This window comes from Rousettus aegyptiacus, unplaced genomic scaffold (genome assembly GCF_014176215.1).
Source record: "Rousettus aegyptiacus isolate mRouAeg1 unplaced genomic scaffold, mRouAeg1.p scaffold_m13_p_10, whole genome shotgun sequence".
NCBI classification, from domain to species: Eukaryota; Metazoa; Chordata; class Mammalia; order Chiroptera; family Pteropodidae; genus Rousettus; species Rousettus aegyptiacus.
In genome coordinates this window covers 32,934,244-32,955,143 of record NW_023416285.1, presented here as the reverse complement: position 1 = coordinate 32,955,143, position 20,900 = coordinate 32,934,244, and the positions used below count along the sequence as shown (strand labels likewise).

The following is a 20,900-nucleotide window of genomic DNA, read 5'->3' as shown; positions in this document are numbered from 1 at the left end:
AAGATACTAAATTAAAAACAAAAAAGAGAGCTACCACATCGATCAAAGTCTAAATCTCTTGATGATACTTTTACCTATGGAGTCAGTTTTGAATATCAACATATGCTGAACCTTCCTCTGACAGTGATACTAGGACTACAACTTCTTCATTGTCAGAAGATATGGCCTTTTGTCTAGTGTGAGACAGTTGTCAATTGAGTTTCTTTCCCTTGAGAACTAAATGCAAGAGGCAAGGAAAAAATGAGAGATATAAAGTAATAGGATTCACTTGTGGAAACATGATCAATATTTCTTCAAAAACAAAAATCTGAAGGACTATCATTTCTGAGAACCCCAAAACAAAGCACTGGAAATAGCAATGAGAATGTCTGGATAATCTTGACATAGTTTTATAGAGTCTTTTATTCTTATGAGCTATAAAATTTTATTAAAAGCTAAAGCTAAAGAGGTAATTAAACATTTAATTTTGTCTAGGTGTATGACTTGTGTTCATGGAACATGACTTGTGTTCCCTTCATCTTTCCGGCAGAACTAGATTCTCTGTCCAGAAGTCAATATTTTCCATCCTTAAAAACGTTTCAGTCTTGAAGATGTCTAGAATGCTGCAAGTTCTTCCAATGCATAAAATTAAAATAAGGGAGGCTGAGTAGGAATCAAAACTTGGGCTTATAGACTTAGGACAAGAAGCAAAAGAAGTTATTAATTAATTAATTATGTTTAATATCTAAAAAGCAGAGGCAGAGGAAATAGTTTAATAGTGGCCGCAATAAGAGTTTAAGTCCAGTAGGTACCAAAAATCATTACCCAGAGAGATAGTCAAGCTTTAAGAACTGAGAAGCACTATCAAATAGGAGACAAGATTATGAGAAAGGTATAGACAGTGCAGCTATCCTTAACGGTAAACTTCCACTCACCAAAGAGGCCACTGGAGCCTAATGTAAAAATGCCTGCGACTATGTTCTACTCTAGTACCTCAGGGAACTTCTCCAACTTCTACTTCTTACCCTCTGATTTGAACCCATTTTCTATATTAAGAGACACCTACCCAATCATAAGCACTAAAGCCAGATTCAATGTCAATTTAGTCCTATCCCATTTTGGAACCCCTGCACAGATGGAGCGCCTCCAGATCTGATTTATCTCAGAAAGAAGATCAGGAATCTGCTACCACAGGCAAGGTTTAGAGCTGCTGCAGCATTTCTTATTTGGAATATTAAATCTCCCTGGTCTCCCTTCGGCCTGTCTCTTCTCCTATGTAGGTCCATCCTTAATACTACCAAACATTTCCTGAACAAAAAATCTAATCAAGTCACTTCCTTGATAAACTCCTCACTGGCTTCCTTTTGCCTATAAGTAAAGTGCAGAATCCTAGCCTTCTATCATGATGCAAAGTGTATTGTAAATAACGCTACTCCATCTCTATCACCAATACTAACAAAATCACCCATTCTTGCCTTCTCCATTCTAGTATCCCAACAGCAGAAATATCATGTTATTCCCCTATAAAACTCTTTATTGTCCTAAGAATTAAAGCCAAACTTCCAAACAAGGCCTATAAAGCTCTGCCTAATCTGGCCTCTAACTATCTGCTAGATATCATTCTGTACCATATTCTGCTTTCTCACCAAACTCCAGCCTTACTGGCCTTCTTTCAGGTTCTTGCTCATTATAGAAAATAGTAAAAAGCAAATGTTTACAGTGTATTTAATTCAAATATCTGGTGGATTTATCAATCATTCATCAAATATACAGTGTGGTAGACACCAAAGGACCGTTTTAAGAAGGGTACTAGAGTGAACAAAAACAAAAAAAGAAAACAAAAATCCATGTCCTCTTACAGTTTAGATTCCAATAAGCTATATATCATACAATTTATAAACACTATAATATAATTTACAAAAAATATAATGAATTTATTTTAAATGTAAATTCCACTGAGTTTTGACAGATCTGTAATTTCTATAATCATCACCATAATCAAGACACAGAATGTTTCTACCTCCCCAGAAAGTTTCCTTGCGCCACTTCCAGACCATCCTCCCACTCCAGGCCATAGGCAACAGCTAATGTTTTCTGTTATTATAGGTTGTATTTGTCTTTTCTAGAGTTTTATATAAATGGAATCATACAGTATTTTTATATCTGTTTTCTTTTGCTCAGTTTTTGAGGTTGACCATGAGGTTTTGTGAATGAGTCGTTCTATGGGTAGTTACGTCCATTGCTGAATACTATTACATTGTATGAATAACCACGATTTATTTTTTCATTCACCTATTGATGAACATTTCAATTTTCTCCAGTTTGGGATATATTAATAATAATGAATAAAGCTGCTATGAAAATATGTGTATAAGTATTTGGTAAACACATGTGTTCATTTACCTTATGCAAATATCTGGGAGTGGAGTTTCTGTATCACAGAGCATGTATACTTTAACTTCATAAGGAATTGTCAAAATTTTTCCAAAGTGGATTTATTATTTTACATTCACACAAGCAATGTATGAAGAGTTCTATTCACTGCATATTGTCACAGCACTTGATATGCCAGTCTTTTCAACTTTGGCCATTTAAATGAGAGTACATTGTATGTCATGGTAATTTTAGTTTGCATTTCCCTAATGACTAATGATTCAGAGCAACTTTCAAGTGTTTATTTGCCATTCTTATGTCCTGTTTTGTAAAATGCCAGTTCAAATCTTTTGCTCATTTTTATGAGTCCTTAGTCCTACTATTATAGAGTTTGTATACTTATATACATATGTGTGTGTGTATATATATATATGTGTGTGTATATCTTATATCAGACAATATACATCAGTAGAATATATGTATTCTTGATACAATTATTTTGTCAGATAGATGTACTGCAAATATATTCTCCCAGTTTGAGCTTGCCTTTCCACTTTTTTAACAACGTGCAGAAGTATTTCATTTTGATGATGTCAAATTTATCACTTTTTTCCTTTTATGATTCATTCTTTTTGTGTCCTATCTAAAAAATATTTTCGTATCCCAAAGCTGTAAAGAATTTCTCCAGTATTTTTTCTTTCAGAAGTTTTATAGTCTATGTTTTACATTTAGTTTTTTGATCCACTATGAGTCAGTTTTTGTATATGTAGGAGGTATGACTCAAGTTCCATTGTTTAATTTTACTTTTTCACGTGGATATCTAGTTGTTCAGACACCATTTGTTGAAAAGACATTCCCTTCCTCTTGAATTATTTTGGGACTTTTATCAAAAATCAATTGACTGTGTATGTATGAATCTATTTCTGGACTCCCTAATCTCTATTATTGATCTATATGTCTATCTTAATGCTAATACCCTACTACCTTGATTACTACAATTTTATTGTAACTGTCGAAATCAGGTAGTAGAAGTCTGCCAACTTTGTTCTTTTTCAATACTGTGTTGGCTATTCTAGGTTTTTTTCATTGTCAATCTCCAGACTCAGTTCTCACTCCTCAATTCTCACTCCCAAAGACTAATTCTTAGATCTCCTGTTCTTTTTTTACTGTTTTACTACCACCTTCAAAACATTTCTGCCTATGTAACAAATAGATACTTAAAATAATCTGATTCCCCAGTAGTACATGTACACACACACACACACACACACACACACACAGTGTGGCTACTTTCTATTTTTCTCTCCTCCCAATTCTCACCAACACTATTTACATCTTATTCTAAGTGAAAGGTCTAGGAGTCATCATCAATACTTCCTTCTCACATCAAATTACTTACTAGATAAAATTAATCCTAACCTCCAAATATTTATCACTTTCCCCTCATTGCTAGAATCACTTTACTATCTTAAAACAGGCATTCACTACATGAATCACTACATATCATCTCATGACTTCTTCCTTCTTCCCTTTTACCATCTCATCCATTTGACTCACAGCTGACTGTTCTATTTTTCTGAAATTATAAAATTATTTATGACTCTCCAGTAAATTAAAAAATTTACTGGTTCATCATCAGCTATAGATAAAAATAAAAATTTTTCTCAAATCTTAATGGCTTTGCACATCATCTTTGCCTATCATGTTCTACTTCATCTGACAAAAATTACCTACCTATCCTCAACTCAACTCAACTCAAACTTTGAAATCTTTTCCTGATTTCTGTTAGCAGAATCAACAAGTTTCTTTTCTAAAGTTTCAATGTACCTTTCTTGGATAGTATCATATCATTATTTATCTATTGGTATTTTCCACCAAAGTGTTAACTACTGACTCAAGAAGCTTTTTATTATTCACCATCTTTTTCCACAGCATGGAATAGGGGTTCAATCAATATTCATTATATGAGTAATAGTAATAGATATCACTGAGTATTAATAAGTGTCAAACACTGTGTTAAGCAGTGTGTGTGTGTGTGTGTGTGTGTGTGTGCAATCACATCTCAATGGATCTTCACAATAACCTTTTTGTGGGTATTATCATTCACATTTTAGAAATTTAGAATGAAAAATATTTAGACTTGGAATGGCAAAATAATTGGCCCAAGGTCTCACAACTAGTATGTGATATGAAGCACGAAATTGCGGTGTGAGTCCAAAGCCTAAACTCTTCACCACTAAACCATGAATAAATCCAAGAATGTTTTACTTATTTTACATAGTTCTTAAAATTTTACCATGAATGAGTATGACTTCAGCGTATAAACTCATTAATAGCAGTATAAGTTATTTTACATTTAGACATGAAGGTATTAAGTGCTCTTCCAAGGGAACTAAATCACTGTTTAAGCAATAAATAAATGTTTCCAACCTCTTCCTCACTCCTTTTCTCACACATAATTTTGTCCATTTATCTCTCAGTGATTCAATCCTTTCCTCCCATCTTTCTTGGCACCTTTTTTCCTTCCTCTCTGAAACCCATATTTTAAAATTTTCTGGAAAAGTTTTCTTAGAAAATAAGAAAAGAAAGCACTTTGGGATACAGTAACCATACTGCAAACAACTAATTTGTATATGAGGGAGAAAAAACACATTTAATTCATACAAATCATTCTAAATCTTTGTTTACCCTCACACTCAAGCTTTTTTAAGGCCACCACTACACATTACTAAGTTCAATAAACTTCCATATTTCTGTTATAATGCCAGCCAATCATGTAATGTAATAAACATTAAAGACTAAAATGACAAGTAAAAAGGTAAAATTTTTGAATCTGAAATAATGGAACAATCCACCCAAGAGAAAACCATTAATAATAATGTAATGATGAGCTCGAAAAAATAATCACAAAAGGCTATATTTTATTTCTGCTTCTTACATCTTTCTTATTCTTTTTAGTACATTTTTACTTATATGAAACCATGTCTTTCTACTTGAGATCTACTTAAGATTAGCAAATTATATTTAGGTAATCATCAAATTCAGAGAAAAACCTAATTTACACATTAAACCTTTAAAATATAACTAACTCTTAAAACACTAATAATTTTGATGAATTTATACAGAGAAGAAAAATGACAGCTCTATAATTTGCAATCAGAATTTAAATAACATTTTAAAGTATATAGTTCCAAGTTATCCATTTGATAGAAGTTCCAAAGAATTAAAATTTCCAATTTAGATTTGTTCAGAACTACAAGGCAAATTTTCATATTTGCCACATAATTCCTAAAAATTTGATTTAATGAATATGGGCAATTAATGAATAAGGTTTTATGTCAATAAAAATTCAGAGTATTAGCGCCATCTACTGAAATTTTACTCAGTTTTTTAACTGATAAGTTAATACAGCTACTTCATAAATTTTGCAACACTACATCAAAGAACTTCAATAGAAACTGTTAAATGTTTTTGTACATTAAAGACTTCATTAACGTTAAGGAAGATAATAAAAAGAATTTTTCTTGCAGAATACTCCTGTGGAAAATATTCAGATTAAATAAAAGTTAATATTTGTGGGTTGCTTTTTTTTTTCAAATTATAAAATGGTTTAATAACTGGTTAATTTTTTCTTCTCCCAATGGAAAAGCAATGGCTACAAAACAATAAACTCCTGGTTTTAGACCAACGCTCTTAGACTGGGACTTTAACACCTGTGGTCTTATTATCTCTTGGATATGTAACTAAAAGAAGTCAAAGAACTTTTTTTTCTTACAGTAGTTTAATTTGGTCCTCAGAATGTTTGAATCTTTATTACCCCTTTTGTATTAATTCGCTTTTTTTTTTTTAAGCCTAAATCAAAGAAAACTGGTGGCTTAGCCAGGCTCTGAGTTTTAATATTTTTTTAACTTATTTATATTTATTTTTTATTAAGTTTATTGGGGTAACATTGGTTAACACAATTATTAATTTTCAGATATACATTATAATTTGACATCTATATATTCTATTGTGTGATTGTGCATTGTTTTAGACAATTCAGAGAATCCTATATATGTGGAAAACACATTGTGTTTTTAGCTGAAACCCTTTTGTCTGCTCATCTTAAGCCACTGGGGTATTTCTTGAACAAACCAAAAATATGCATCCATAATATTTTTTAGTACTATGTTAACTTATGATTAATCAGTGGCTAATTATTTTATTTGATGAATACCAGGGACTCCTGCTTCCCTTAACCCTTATCTGGCTGTTGTCTTTTTTTAATTTTTAATTTTTTAATTATAGTTAACATACAATATCATATTAGTTTCAGGTATACAACACAATGATTAGACATTTATATAACTTATGATCACCCCAATAAATCCAGTACCCATCTGACACCAGTTATTACATTATTGCTGACAATATTCCCCATGCTATACTCTACATCCTCGTGACTATGTTGTAACTATCTATTTGTACCTCTTAATCCTCTCCTCCCTCCCCATCCCTCAATTTGACAACCATCAAAAATGCTCTCTGTATCTATGAGCTTGTTTCTGTTGTTTGTTTATTCTGTTTTTTAGATCCCACATATGACATTTTTCTTTCTCTGACTTACTCCACTCAACATAGTACCCTGTAGGTACATCCATGTTGTTGCAGATGGCGAGATTTCACTCTTTTTTATTTCATTCTTCTTTATCCATTCGTCCATTGATGGACACCTAAGATCTCTCTATATCTTGGCTTCTGTAAATAATACTCCAATGAACATATAGATGCATATATCTTTTCAAAGTAGGGTATGGGGTTTCTTGGGATAAATACTCAGATGTGGGATTACTAGGTCCTTCATAGCCTTTGTTTTAAAGTCTATTTAAAGTCTAATTCACTTTTTTTCTAACCTTTTGGCTTTGCTTTTTTAAAAAATTACTATACATTGAGTCTTTAAAATCAGTGATCCATTTATTCATTGTAAAGCATTTGATGCTTCCTGCCTTAACAATTTTAAAAACTACACACAAAATTCTGTATTTTAATTCAGTAATCCAAATATTTAGTCCTACTTTGCAATTTGCCCATCTGATCGCTATAATTATATATATAGTCTGTCATTTAAAATATACTATTGAAATCTAAATTAACATTTTAAAAATTATCTTCAGTAACTATATTTTCTGTGTGCTTAAGAATAGGCTAAACTGATGGACAGTAAGGTGTGATCTATGCCAGATGGGTATGTGACTCAGAAAGAAAATCTATGCCTCATTTCCTAGGTGCCTGCTAGGAAAGTGGTAAACCATCATAATGCAAGAGCAGCAGAGTACCGATGACTACGAAAGCTTTCTAGACAGGTAGAACTAAAAAATTTTATGAGCTTTTTATCAATTGGTTACTAAATTAATCTCTACCTTGGCTACCCGTAGGCACATGTTGAAGAATTTAGCTAAACTACTCCATATTAATGCCTCAGCATCTATTTTGTGTGGCCAAATGGACTGCTTACCCAAACTCCACTTTTTTGGTTTGAATTGATCAATCCAATCTCAGCCCAGGAACCCCAAAGCCCTCCACCCATTGACCCTAATAAAGGCCCTGCTCTGCTCTCTGCCTGCACCTTGCCTTGACTTTCTACATCGCCCTTAGAGGAATGTTGTGTACTTCCTCAGGACTGTGAGTAATAAACTTCTCTATTTCAATTCCCTTCTGGTCTTTTCTTGAACCATGTTCACCATGCAATACCCTAAGGCTCTATTTAATAAATGTTAATTTAACAAAGTCACACAGCACAATATAGTCAGGATTGTGTGGTCACTAGAACAGTTTCTTCTCCATGAATTTGAACTCTAAATTTTACCCTCAGTAAACATAACCAACTATCCTTTAATTGCTTCTATTCCCTCTCTCCTAATTACCTATGTTGACTCTCATTTTTATCTCCCAATTCTCAACTCCTCCCTATTTTGATAGCCCTTCTGATTTATTTTATCCCCCTACATAGGCTTGATTCCATGGTCAGCCATTCTGGCCTTGAAAATCTTGGTTCTCTCAAACCCTCATCATTTACCATATTTATAGCTACAATCTCTAACAAGTTATAGCCACACAATACGGGCTCCCACTCTTGTCCGTATATTGATATAAAGAGCTTTTGTTGACTACTATCAAATGGAAACTTTTCCTCTTGACCTGCAAATATTTTTTCTCAGTTTAATTCCTTGCCACATTCCCTATAGTGTATATCCATTCTTCAGACATGTTGAACACCTACCTCCCTCAACCTCTGGAGAGATCTATTTTGCATATGTCACCAAAAAGATATGGCCATCTCAATAAAATTATTGAATCTATCTCCTAAACACCTCTCAATATTTCTCTTTCAGAGGTCAGCAAACTGTGGCCTATAAGCAAAATCCAGACTAATAATTTTTGAGAATTTATCATTTAGTGTAATGTAAGCAGAGCAAATTGGAGTTCAGGAAATGGAAAAGAGAGCATAATCTCATTACTTCAAAATTTAAATTAAAAATTCCTACATCTTAGAAACAAATATTGCCTATAGGCAAAGCAGTATTGAGAAAAGTCATGTGCAATCAAGATCACTTTTTTAAATTAGTTCATTCAATTTAATTACTTATTCTCTTTACTATTTATAGGTTAAAGAAATGAAAAGTTATTCTTTAGATTTTATTTCTCTAGTTTCCAGATGCTCTCATGGAAAAAGTTGTGGGAAAGAAAAATCTTCATTTTTAAACAGATCATTTCTTAGTTTTTATTATACTAAATATGAAGAAAATATCAGTATTTGCACATTACCTGCTTTAATTATAACTGTTCTTTAATATCTCAATATTCTTATTTTATCAGGATTGTTTTCACACAGTTGATTTTTGAAAGAAAGAGGCAAATTGCACATAGTTACAACAGATAAGCCCCTGGGTAAACATTAGATTTTATTTAAAATTTATATTTAATAGTGTATATATAATTAGAAGTAAATTACCTTTAAATGTGGTCAAATTTAAACTGTACATTAGATTTCATTAGAAAAAGACACACCAAGAAGCAATCAAATCTTCAGCTCTTTATAGAGTGTTCACATCTTCCTCCACTTACTCCCCCAAAAGGACTTGCTTTTGTAGGTTTAATATTAGACTGAACACAGCTAAGGAAAGAATTGCTGAGACTGAGGATACGTCAATAAAAATCTCTAAAACTGAAAAGCAAAGTGAATAAAGACTAAAAAAAAAAAATGTTATGTATGTCTACAAATATATCAATATATATCATATATGTGTTTATGTATACTTATATATAAGTGAAATGAATGACAGCAATGATACAAGTGACAGAAGCAAGGAATTGGGATTATTTTGTTATTATAAGGCACTCACACTACTCATGAAGTAGTATAGTATTACTTGATATTAGTTGTAATTAATATTGAAAACTCTAGAACACTTAAAAGTAAAAAATAAAAGAAGTATAGATAGCTAAATGCTAAGAAAGGAGGAAAAATGGAATCATATAAATGCTCAATTAAGACCACAAAAGGCAGAAAAAGAGTGGACAAACAGGTAGGAACAAGTAAAAAGGTCATCGAATAGAAAACAGTAAGAGATATGGTAGTTATTACTACAACTATATCAATAATCTTTGAATGTCAATGACCAAATGCACAAATTAAAAGACAGTTCATCAGAGTGAATCAAAAAACAAGACCCACAATGTAAGACTTACACAGTAGTATGATCTATAAGAATCAGTAATCTTGATATCTTTAAGAATCCCACTTTGGCTTACGTCAACATTTATTTGCCATAGTGTGACAAGATTCCAAGGAAGCCCACGAGGACCACTCTACAAACCTGGACTCTGTCCTAGGGTCAAGCAAAGATCCATTGTGCCCTACTGGTTCCCCACTTTGCATCACAGTTCTGGCACTGCCCAGTAAGCTTTTGCTCAGGTCTTTTTAGATGACTAAGAATCTTTGTGGAGTTTCCTAAGGGAAAATTTCCTCTAGGGCATTAAACAGTTCTATAAGGACACCCACTGCATTTGACTTGTGTAGAGACATGCTGGTTTTCTCTAGAAGTTTGTTCAGACTCTACGGATCTCAAAGGAAAAAATAAAATGAACATGGGGAATCATGCTTCTGAGGCCAACAATTCTTAATGAAAGTTGTTGATTTTTCAACTGAAAATCATTTATCCTTACTTCAAATAGATCCATTTTAAAAATGTTATCCTATAATTAATCTTCAAGTTTTTAAGTTTGAACATAATATACCAAAGGGGCAAAAAAAAATTCAGGGTTTTATTTGCGTGCAAGTTCCAAATGAGTGAACTGAAAAATACCTACAAAAAAAAAACTTTAATAGAATTTGGGTTTTATATTAACAAATATACATTATCTACAACAAGGAAGATGAAAATCTTACCAGGTACTAATCAGACTACATTAAGAATATTATGTTTGGTTCTCGTACCATGTTTTTTAAAGAGAGAGAGATTCATAAACTGAAGAGGATCCTTAGATCTCTCTTCAGTTAAATAATGAGAATAATCAAAGATATTTTGAACATATTAATCCTTTCTAGAAAAGATTGTTTTAAAGACTGAAAAGAAGTCATAGGAAAAGAAAGAATAAGTAGATAACGAGAGGTAAATTTAAGTCAGTTTAGAAAGGAAATTGTAAGAAACAGAGTTGCCCACTACTGAAACAAGACACCAGAGAGTTAGTGAGTTCTTTATCATAAGAGTGTTCAGGCAGAGACAGTGATCACTGGATGAAGATTTAAAGCACAATTTCTTCCACAATATTCATTGAGTGACAACGAGCTACCAGGCAAAGTACACCTAAGAGTACTTTAACCTTGGCATAAGGTTCAATGATCTTAAAATGTTGAAAGTAGATAAAATACCTACTTTTCAACTTACCTTTTTTTCCTCCTGCAACATTATTACTTCATAAAATCGTGGTATATGTGAGCAATAATTTTTCCGTTGATCTTTCTTGATGTTAATATTTTCATAATGTGGTGTCTTCTTCCTTGAGAAAATTAAAAAAAGAAATTGAAGCATTCTCAATTTCAAATACCTAAATGTTTATATAAGCCAATAGAATACTTTTACACCAACATTTTCTGCTTTAAAAAGTATACAATAATAACATCTCAGTAGATTAGGCCAATATATTCTGAATTTTGTAAAATGTATTCATTTATCTTGGTTAGTTCTACATTTCCGATTCAGAGCATTATAATAAACCTATTATTAGAACAGATTTATTATGATTCTAAAACAAAAATAGAATATGGGATTTATGTCATGAGTTTAAAAAGCTACCAAAAGTTTCCTGTGTATTCTATTTATGATAAAATTCTTTAAAATTTCAAATCCTTTAGTATTTCAATTATTACTAAAATAATAGGGAAAATAGCCCTATGCTATTTATATCATAAAATAATCAGGAATAGAGCATAAAGATCTTTGAAAATGAAAAAGATCTTTGAAGCTTATTTTCACTGAAATCTACACAATCTCAAGAAAGAATAAGAAACTAAACAGTGATTAAGAGACTAATCTCTAGAGTCAGACAGCCTGATGTGAATCCTAGCATTACTACCTACTAGCTGTGTGACCTCACACAAATCATCTAACTTCTCAAAGGGTCAGATTAGATTCCTGACTTGATTGGAAATAGTAATAAACAACTCTCAAAGTTGTCATTATTGAAGTAGATAACATATATGAAGTGTTTAGTGCTATACGTGGCCCATAATAAGTACATAATAACTGTTAGCTATTATTATTACAAGACTATATTTAAATAGGCTATACTGACTATACTATCATTTTCTTCTTCCTTAAACAGAGCTTTTTAAATCTCATATTACACATTTCCAGTGAATTATCTTGAACATCAGCAGATTAAAAAGCATATAAAAGAAAAACATAAAACAAATACTTAAGTTACATAACAGCAATTCTTTTCTTTGACATTGCTATAATTTAAATATGCATTTAACACTGCAGTTCACTGTTATGCTGATTCTACTAATTTTTTTTTCACAGAAAATTCAATAAGTGAACCTGTTTTTAAAATCTCAAATAGTTTTATGAATAACAAATTTCTTTTGGGGATACCAAAAGGGTCACATATTATTTAGGCTGGTCTTTCCCAGGGACCTATAAGCAAACCAGCCAAACTAAAAGAAGGTGAGGATAAGGTTAGAATACTGAATAACAAAATCATATTTCAAAGGCATGAGTAGAGTTAGAACATTAGATAGACTTTTGTTTGGAAGAATAACAAAGATATTAAGTTTAGACCCCCATTAAGCTAAATATACATGTAACAACTAAAAGAATAAAATATAAGGTATACATCTCATATTAGGAGAATGACAAATGAAAAGGACAATAGAATAGAGTATAAATTCCCCAAAACAAGGATATGTTTTATTATTTTTACTCTGTTACTACATTTAGCAGTAGCAGGGAGGTCCAAGAGTCTAAGCTATACCCCCACTGGCATATAGATGCCTGAATGTGTCTAGCAAATTAATTGGACAGGCAATCACTGTGGTACTTCTTGTGAGAAAACTCATTCTCTGAAAGAAAACATCAGGTAAATAGCATGAACGCTATTTAAAAAAATGTAATGATGAAAAGGAGTGGTAGTTTCTGAGGACAACACTGTATTTGTGACTCGATTTTATCTTCGATGGGCCCATGTCTAAGGACTTATGTAGGAGTAGGAGATAACAAAGATTGTGTTATTTTACCAGAAATGTATTTCATAGTTAAATTTTACTAATATTACCTCCAACCTAAGGTTATGGTTCTGATGCACATTGAGAACCCCTTGTAAACCTATCATGTAGTCAAAAGAACGAACATCAGTGCTAGGGACAAGATGAAGAATGCTGGGTTGTTTTCTTTTATATTTTCTCCAATTTTTTGTCTCCTTTATAATTAAAGACAGTATATTTTAGTACTTAGATACATGGGCTATGTAATCAAACAGGCCTCATTTAAAATCTAGCTCTGCCAATTAATAGCCACATGATCTGGAATATGTTATTCTCTTCAATCCTTACATTTTCACTGACAAAATAGGTATAACAACAGTAACTACACAGAGATTTGTGGTGATTAAATGATGTAATACATGTAAAGCTGGGTAGCACAGGATCTGGCTCACAAAAAGCAATAGTTTTCAAATAGGTTACTACAAAATATACTACTTTTAGGAGATTTTATACTAGGTTTCCTTTCATAACAGCATAGACTAAATTATCAGAATACTTAATAGTCAAAAACTATATTAAAGATATACTTTTATTTACTTTTTTTTTTACTTACTGGACTATATCATACTGTCCAGGACCAGGCCCTGACTGTGTAGGTAATTCTAGTCTTCCCAAAGAGTTGCCAAAATGTATTCCCTTGTACTTCAAAGTTGTATTAGAAAACTCCCATTAAAAAAAAAAAAAAAAGGAAAGATAAGACATAATTTATATAAGTCATGAAACAATGTTTATCCATATTTAAATCTAAATCTAAAGCAAGGTTAATCTTAGTCAAGGGGTTTCACTGGTAAATGCTACTCTTCCTTGAAAGATCTCAAGGTGAATTATTACTGTTGTGCCCCATTCCACTCCTGAGTCAGCCAGCATTCCCAGAGAAGAGCCTCTAGTTTTAGCATATCCTCACCAATATGAACAGCTTTGTTCTTGGCAATACACTCAGCAATCTAAAATCTTAAGGCAAAGAAAATGAGTGCCTCGACAGTTAAAAAAAAAAGACGAAGACAAACTGTATGATTTAGGGAATGGGAAAACCTACTAAAAATGACCTTAAATAGAAATTGTATTAATCTCAAGAAAATAATTAAAATTCAAACACAATCAAAAGATATTAATTTTTAATTACCTGGTATTTAAAGCCATAACATATTACAAAGTTTTCAAAGAGTAATAAATATATAACAATAAATTAAACACCACCCCCATTTTATTTTACCAATCATGCTTGAGGTCAAGATAAGTCCTTTAATGCCAAAGAAATTATTTGTGACATGAGAAATCGATCATTTTTCCTTTATATCCACTACAACAGAAGTCAAAATTAAGTATGACCCATTAAAAAGTTCACTTTAGATAAGTTAAAGCACCTTATTTCATTAAAAACTAATAGAATAATAAAGTATAACACAAGAACAGTAGTTCTCTTATAAGAATTCTTTCCTGTTGGCATATACATTCTAAATCGAAAAATCATTTAAGAATATTTTAAAATAAACTTATTTTTTTACTAAATGTAAACTCTAGTCTAATTTATTTTTTAATTCCATTTGTAAAAATATAGCTTTAAAATAAGTTTGAATTATTAAAACAATACATATGATACCAAATAAAAGCCCCACAACACAAACTTGCAGTTTAACTGCATTAAAGAGTGTGTCAGTTGTTCTAGGTGTCTATTACTATTCTAGAACAGTGGAACCAACCTCTATCACCATTACAAACAATAATAATTAAAAATAGCAATATTTGTGATAAAAGTATAATTCTATGCTAAATGGTTAAGTAAACCCATATCTGTCCCATTCCCACAACTTTTTTTTTAAGTATATAAAATTGACAGAAATTATCAGTGCTGGAAACTAAGAGAAAGTATCATTCACATTCCAAAACTTTGAGGAATTTCTGAAAAATAGAGCATAACAGACTAGAACCAGAAAAAGATATCAGTGTATGTAAAAGGAACATCAGCTGTGCCTTATTAACGTCCCCAGAAAGACAATAAGAATGGACTCTTAGGTAGTAAGTAGCGAGCAGTTCTCAAAACTACTAATACCTTTGGAGATTTGCACCAGTGCCATTACATGAAGTGATAAAAGAGAATGCTAACACCCACTCTATTCTTCACATGGATGGTGGGAGTTAAGTTAGAAGCACATTAACCCGTAATGAGGGCAGACTTTCTAGTTAGAAAGGCACCGACCCAGAAAGCTTTGGGTTGCCAGAACAAAATTCAAAACAAAGGTGACACAGGACTAAAATTCCCTATACGAATACACCTTTTACTTTCTGGGACTTACTACTAATGACTAGCCTTCATATGTTATAAAACGCAAACATAATAAAACTAAACTTTTCCTATACACCCACTTGATCTTAAAGAATTAAACAGAAGCCAGCAAAATTCCTGACAGAATTTCAATGTTTGCATGAAGTGAAATGAAATGAGACTTTTGCTGATTCTTTTTTTTTTTCACAGATGCAATCTCATAGGGAAATGGAACTGTAGTTTCTCTGAAGGTTTTGTTTTGATTTTAGTAAATCCCCTTGTTTATTCCTTGCTTAGGGTGGTGGAGAATGTTAGAGCTGAGGGAAACAGGGAGTTACCAGCTATGCCCAAGTAAGATTCAGACATGTTTTGGAATGTCTGGTGAACCAACAGAGCAAACCAACCAAAAGTGAATGTGAAAACTAATCCTATGAGAAACAGCCAATCATGACCTCACCCAGTAAGAAAATCTTAGCGTCAAGAGTGGCAGTGCTAAACAGTTTTTTGTTGACTAAATTTGCCTTCTAACAGACAGTCCCCTTTGGACTTATGCCTGTCTTGTAAAATGCAAAGGGGCTACGAAAAATCTAAAATACTTGTTTCATTAAAATACTGGTAAAAATCAGCCCTACTTTTAGACCTCGTTAGTAGAGTGTAACACTAAGAAAGAAGAGCATCATCCTCTCAACTTCACCCAACTCAGCAGGCAGTTTCAGCTGCGACAAGCACACTGCAGGAAACGCCCAGCAGAGAGCACCATCTGGCAGGAGACTGAGATGTCTGGTGGAGCGGCAGCTGTCTCACTGAAAACAGACTGGTCAGGAGCACGGTTGAGACAGCCCCTGAGGACTTCTAGAAACACCTGGAAAGGGGAACTTTCTAGAAGGCTAGAGATCCTCCACAACGATAGGAGGAGACAATATAAATACATTTGAGATATTAACATAATTGTGATTCTCTTTTTACCTACAATCTAATGAAGCCTGTGAAAACTTGTTACATAAATAAAAAGAATCCTTATTTCCACTAAGAATATTTCCAGCACTGTAAATGGTCTCATTGTGTTTATATTATTGATATGCAAGTCTCTCTAATTAATTATAACAAAAAGAGCAGAGAGGTATTTTCTCCTCTTCACTATGGACATTTAGGTTTAACACACTTTGAAGCTACAATACTATAAGGCACTATATCAAAGTAAGACAGTAGTAGTAGTAGTCCTATTACATATTATAAGTAGGTTGTCTAGATGATTCCCAAGCCCAGAACTTCTTCAGTCCTAGAACAGAGCTATGAATAAAAATGGAAAGAGTTATCCCACCAATCTAACACATGGACTATATACACTGCTTTGGCACTCCTGAGTATCACACAGAAGGACATAAAGCAGTCAGATCATCCAAAGGCTTTGGGTCTGGAGAACAGAGACAAATACTGTAACACCTAGCAGAGTAACACAGAAAAATGGCACAGCCTGACGTGTCCCGCAGAGCAGCAGATGGTAGCAGAAAAGTACTGGAAGAAACCACAGCATCCACTAGAGTAGCTGAAAAGCAGCCTGTTCCTTTGGGTCAGTGGCACTCCACAGACTGCTGTACCCTACAGAGCTTCAGGAAAAGAAAGACTGTCAGGCCACACAATAGTTTCTTTTGCGAAAATGTTTTAAACCACCTTTCAAATGGGATTTCCCAATATAGCCATGGTTTTAAAGTATATATACAGCTTTGATGGCAGAAGAACAAAGCTCCTCATCTGTGTTGTACTTTATTTCTACTTAGAAATGAAGCAGAATTTCATAATTGTGCATATTTTAGGTATAATCACTAGTGAAGTACACAAATGTAGAACTCTGTTCTAATACAGCCATATTAGATATGTTAGATATTTTATATATTTCAGACAGAAGCATATCTAATACCTAGACTATAGACTATAGGTTTATAAAGAAAAAAATATGTATTTTAAAACAGCATGTTTATAAATCACATTTTATATCATATTGTTATAGCCTAAGAAATACATGTTAAGGTTTTATATTAATTCTTTAAGCACAGAATTTTAGCATCTTGAGCAGAATTATGTCCAAAAAGTTTTCTTCAGGTTAATTTACATTATTGTGATTTTCTGGTTCAACTGTTTAACAATTCTTAAAGAAATCCAATAGAAGGAAAGATTACACATACACTTACACACATACCATTCAAGATTTTAGCAAAATCCTTTTCATGCATATACACTAAAATTCATTTTATTTAAATCATGAGAATTGAAAAGCATTTAACTTACTAATCTCTGGAGTACTTAGGTAAATGTTCAATCCCAAATTCAATTTAAAAGCCTTTTAAAAATACAGACCAAAAAAAATGAAGAATAAGTTGATACACTCTTCCTTCTAAATCATACTCTCTTTATGTCATGAAGTATTAACAATACCAACTTCAAGGTCATTGTCAACTTGGAAAATCATTAGCAAATAAATATGACTTAATTGAAGCAAACTCAGCATGAAGCTGAATTATTTTAAGCGATTGTTGTAATATAACTTGAAGAATTACTAACTGTCACACCCAATGACAATGAAATGAATGAAGAAGGGGCTGTGCAACTTTTCCCCAAGTCTTTTCCATAATTAAGTATGGAAAGAAATAGAATTTATGAAGAATTAAAAGTCCCAACATGCATCAATTTAAACACTAATGGACTGCTTTCCAGTGTGGCAGCACACAGGTAGTTCCCAGCATGTTCTCATTAGCAAATACATCAGTGTCATAATTCCAACTGCAAACTTTGCTTATAAAATTCACCTCTGAAAAGTAAATGTCTAATGATTACTTGGGCTCATCTAAAAAAAAAAAGAGAGAGAGAGGGAGAGAGAGAGAAGCTAAGCTTTATAATTCAAAACATTATACAAAATAATTTATATATGAATTTCTCTTTACAAATTAAATACAACTAAAACTTATCATTTGTTGCCTAAAGTCTTAAGCTATATGAGACATCTTCAGCAGATGTTATTGACTAGTTCAGGGAAGAACCACAATAATTACCCATTCCTTGGATTATTTTCTTAATTTTCTATTAATATTCACATCTGGAATCTGAGCCCACATATAGTATTATCTCAAAAAACAGCTAAAGAAAACAGAATTATCAGAAATTTGGATAAGATGTGAATTAACATTACTACAGTATCAACTTCACAGCAATCAGTGAGAAACCTGTGCTTTTTTTTTTTTTTTTTTTTTTGCCAAGCAGGAAAAATAAGAAAACAAAGCCTTCAGTTGTTGAGCTTTGCTACCCTACCTCTAATTTTCTCAAATTCAAGATGAGTATTTTAGAATATATCATAATCCGACTCAAATTAAACTTTGTTGGATCTTCTTGAATATTAAAAACTATGTCTTTAATGATACATAAATCTATATTCTTACATGTTTTCTTAAAGAGTAGATCTAGATTTTTATTCTAATAAATACAAGTTGGATTGACTGAATAATTACTAAAATAAGTCATCAAATAATTGGACCTATTAAAATTATGGAATAAATTTTCTTCTTACATCTATTTTCTATAAATAATAATTTAATCAGAAAGAAAACACATTTTATCCCAAAGTAATTTTTATTCATATTTGAAAAGGTTTTACACATCAAGGGAAACTTAGAGGGATTATTCTGGCCTTCTAATAGATGACATACTATTCTAAAATAAAAAAATGCTATATATAAAAATATAATTTTAAAGCAAGAACGACACTTTGAGATATAGTAACAGTAATGAGAGAATTGTTTAAGCCATATTTTTTCTTGTTCTTTGCATGGCTCATATTTCTTGTTGACTATTGCACATTTGATATAATGTGGCAACTTCAGAAATCAGAATTTCCCCCTATCCCAAGAGAGTTTTTTTGTTTGTTTATTTGGTGATTTTCCTGTACTAATTCATTAAATTCTGTATTTTTTGTCATGTGCACCCACCAATTTATCAGGCTGGTTATCTAAACAGTCAGGTAATGATTAGATAGAGGTTTCCTTAAGTGCCTTAAACCAATAAATCTCCAACCTTTGCAGAGGTGCTGCCAATATGTTGAGGTACACCTTTAACACTCAAGTAGGCAGTTTAAAGTCTGCCTTAGCCTTCATTTACTACTAGAGAAGAGCCTCAAGGTCACCTAGAGAAAGAGCTTTATACTTTCTTAAGTCTGTTTTTTGCAGTGATGGGATAGCAATTCTGTAGCTACTTTCAGTGTTTTATAAGATTAAGCAAATAAGTAAATAGAGGATAATGGGAACCAGGCTTTTCAGTGTGAAAGAAGGTAGTTCAAATATGGAAAGGAATGACTAAAATAAACCCTTGGTGTTGGATTAGAATTAGAGGTATTGGTATAAGCTCAAAGTTTTTAACAGACAGATAAAGAAGAAATAAGTACAGATTTCTAACTGTCCATTAAGATGGCCTAGAAGCAATGACATCTAGGTAGTAATGCATGTACCTAGTGTACTGATTTGCCCTGAAATACCATTCTTTACTAAGTGGAAATAGGGCTCCTTGAAGAAATGGCTAATTCCAAGGCTGGGGCAGGGAAAACAATTAAGAGAACCTGGAATATCTTATTGTGCCAAAAGGTAAGGAAATGCTCAAAGAATAATGGGATATGTCAAAGACACAAGGAGCAGCTTGAAAGGGCTCCCAAGGTTCAAAGTTGAGGTAATTTAAACTTCAAAATAAATGATGAGTAATCAATTATAGTTCTTTAAGTAAATTAGTAAATCCACACTAATATAAATACATAAATGGGGAAGAAGATAAAGTTCTCATTTAAAGTAAAGTGCTTACATATAATTTTAAAGAAAAGATGGAATTAGTAAATCACCATTTGATAAACATCACAATAAAACTAATTTGGGCATAATCAATAGATGTTTAAACTAGTGAGAGTTTGATGAGGAAAAGGATATCTATTTATTCTTAAAGTAACTCCCCTAAAATATTTATAAATTTTAAAACATAGTAACTTTACAGTAAATAAAACTAGAAGATAACACCTCAAGTTAACACAACCAATTACAGGATAAAGAGACATCTGTGCCTTTTTTATCATGCATTGAGGATTCATCGCTTCCACAATATTCCTGCAAAAATGTATAAGCTTATTCTAATCATAAAAAAAATACACAAATACCAAATTGGGACATATTCTACAGAATTAATAGCCTGTGCTCTTCAAACATTCAAGGTTACAAAAGACAAAGAAAGACTAAGAACAGTTCTAATTAAAAGAATCTAAAGACACATAAAAACTAAACTCATCATATAATACCAGATTGTACTCTGGCTCAAAATTCCTTTTTTTCTTAAAGACTATTAAGATAATAAACAAGATTTTCAAAAAATATTGATTAAATAACAGTATTACATAAATGAAAATGTCCTGATTCTGATAATTGCGGTTATAAAAGAGAATGTTATTCTTGAGAAATT

General features: G+C 32.1%; 1 protein-coding gene across 1 annotated transcript in view; it reads right to left on the bottom strand.

Annotated features, from left to right (window-relative positions):
- STPG2 (sperm tail PG-rich repeat containing 2) overlaps positions 1 to 20,900 on the bottom strand; it is a 250,177-nt gene that overhangs the window by 209,779 nt on the left and 19,498 nt on the right. Inside the window, exons 5-6 of the mRNA XM_036227683.1 lie at positions 13,710 to 13,819; positions 11,280 to 11,391 (exon numbers count right to left, since the gene is read on the bottom strand). Coding sequence (XP_036083576.1) covers positions 11,280 to 11,391; positions 13,710 to 13,819 — 222 coding nt within the window. The remainder of the gene's footprint in view (positions 1 to 11,279; positions 11,392 to 13,709; positions 13,820 to 20,900) is intronic.